This window comes from Rhincodon typus, chromosome 9, assembly GCF_021869965.1.
Source record: "Rhincodon typus isolate 14 chromosome 9, sRhiTyp1.1, whole genome shotgun sequence".
Lineage (NCBI taxonomy): Eukaryota > Metazoa > Chordata > Chondrichthyes > Orectolobiformes > Rhincodontidae > Rhincodon > Rhincodon typus.
Genome location: NC_063340.1, coordinates 28,614,437 through 28,616,187, shown reverse-complemented (window position 1 = coordinate 28,616,187; position 1,751 = coordinate 28,614,437). Strand labels below are relative to the sequence as shown.

Sequence of the window (1,751 nt, the reverse complement as noted above, 5' to 3'; positions counted from 1 at the left end):
GCTTCCACCCTAGCTCCTTGAATTTCTGCCTTACATCCCCATCCCTTTTCCTACCTATGTCGTTGGTGCCTATGTGGACCACGACTTGGGGCTGCTCCCCCTCCCCCTTAAGGATCCCGAAAACACGATCCGAGACATCACGGACCCTGGCACCTGGGAGGCAACACACCAACCGCGAGTCTCTCTCGTTCCCACAGAATCTCCTATCTCTCCCCCTAACTATGGAGTCCCCAATGACTAATGCTCTCCTCCTCTCCCCCCTTCCCTTCTGAGCAACAGGGACAGACTCCGTGCCAGAGACCTGTACCCCATGGCTTACCCCTGGTAAGTCGTCCCCCCCAACAGTATCCAAAACGGTATACTTGTTTTTGAGGGGAATGGCCACAGGGGATCCCTGCACTGTCTGCCTGTTCCCTTTCCGTCCCCTGACTGTAACCCATCTACTTTTTTCCTGTACCTGAGGTGTGACTACCTCCCCGTAACTCCTCTCAATTACCCCCTCAGCCTCCCGAATGATCCGAAGTTCATCCAGCTCCAGCTCCAGTTCCCTAACACGGTTTCCAAGGAGCTGGAGTTGGGTGCACTTCCCGCAGATGTCTAATACAGGGAAATATATATATAATATGCCATCTTAAGCATTTTATCAATCTGTCCTGATACTTTAAGGGACCAGTGAACATGCAAACCAATGTCCCTCTGATCCTTTAACCTTCTCAGGGTCGTACTGTTCATCATGCATTCCCTTGCCTTGTTTGTCCTCCCCAGATGCATCACATCACATTTATCTGGGACTGAATGCTATTTGAAACAAACTCATCAGTCCAGCCTGTTTATATCCTCCTGTAACCTAAGGTGATCCTCTTCATTGTTTGCTACTCCATCATGTGTCAGAAGCTTACACAGCTAACATATTGCAATCAAATGGACATTTTTCAAAAGTCTAAGGGGAGCAGTTGTCAGTCAAGTCAAGGGAGAAGTCCTTCAGTAAGGAGGTGCCAGCATAGTAACTCCAAAACAGCCTCCAATAACCGTTCAGGGCACTGGGCCCAGTCAGTCAGCTGTACTAGGTGGTCAGGGTCTAAACCTTCTTCTCATAGAGTGAAGAGCTGACAATCAGGCACTCCACATCCATCTTGGTTCTTTCTGCCCCATTATGGTGGTTTTCTCCTGGAATGAGAAGAGATGGATGGAGTGAGTGGGTGGCGCAGAAGGCACAGTTGAGTGAGCACATGTACACTGACGATACCCAATTCATCTTCATCACATTTCTCTAGTCCTCTATTGTCGCTAAGTTATCAGTATTTGTCAACTAGTACTGGAAGATCGGATCTTTCTTCCAATTAAATATTTGGAAAGAAATGATTTTCAGTCCCTCCTCCAAGCACCATTCCATGGATCCTAATTCCATCCCTCTCCACGGCAACAGTCTGAGATGAATTTAAGAGAACAAGGTGCAGGGCTGGATGAACACAGCAGGCCAAGCAGCATCATAGGAGCAGAGAGGCTGACGTTTCGGGCCTAGACCCTTCATCAGAAAAGGGGGCGGGGAAGGGGGTTTTGAAATAAATAGGGAGAGAGTGGGAGGCGGATAGAAGAGGGATAGAGGAGAGGATAGGTGGAGAGGAAACAAACAGGTTGAAGAGGCGGGAATGGAGCCAGTAAAGGTGAGTGTAGGTAGGGAGTTAGGAAGGGGATAGGGAAGATGGACAGGTCAAGGGGGCGGGATGAGGTTGGTCGGTAGGAGATGGAGG

At 49.3% G+C, this 1,751-nt stretch overlaps 1 protein-coding gene across 1 annotated transcript in view; it reads right to left on the bottom strand.

Annotated features, from left to right (window-relative positions):
* Positions 1-633: 633 nt before the first annotated feature.
* The window catches only part of LOC109924543 (5-hydroxytryptamine receptor 1E), a 93,445-nt gene continuing 92,327 nt past the window's right edge, over positions 634-1,751 (bottom strand). The window contains exon 5 of the mRNA XM_048601184.1: positions 634-1,167. Coding sequence (XP_048457141.1) covers positions 1,152-1,167 — 16 coding nt within the window. The 3' untranslated portion in view covers positions 634-1,151. The remainder of the gene's footprint in view (positions 1,168-1,751) is intronic.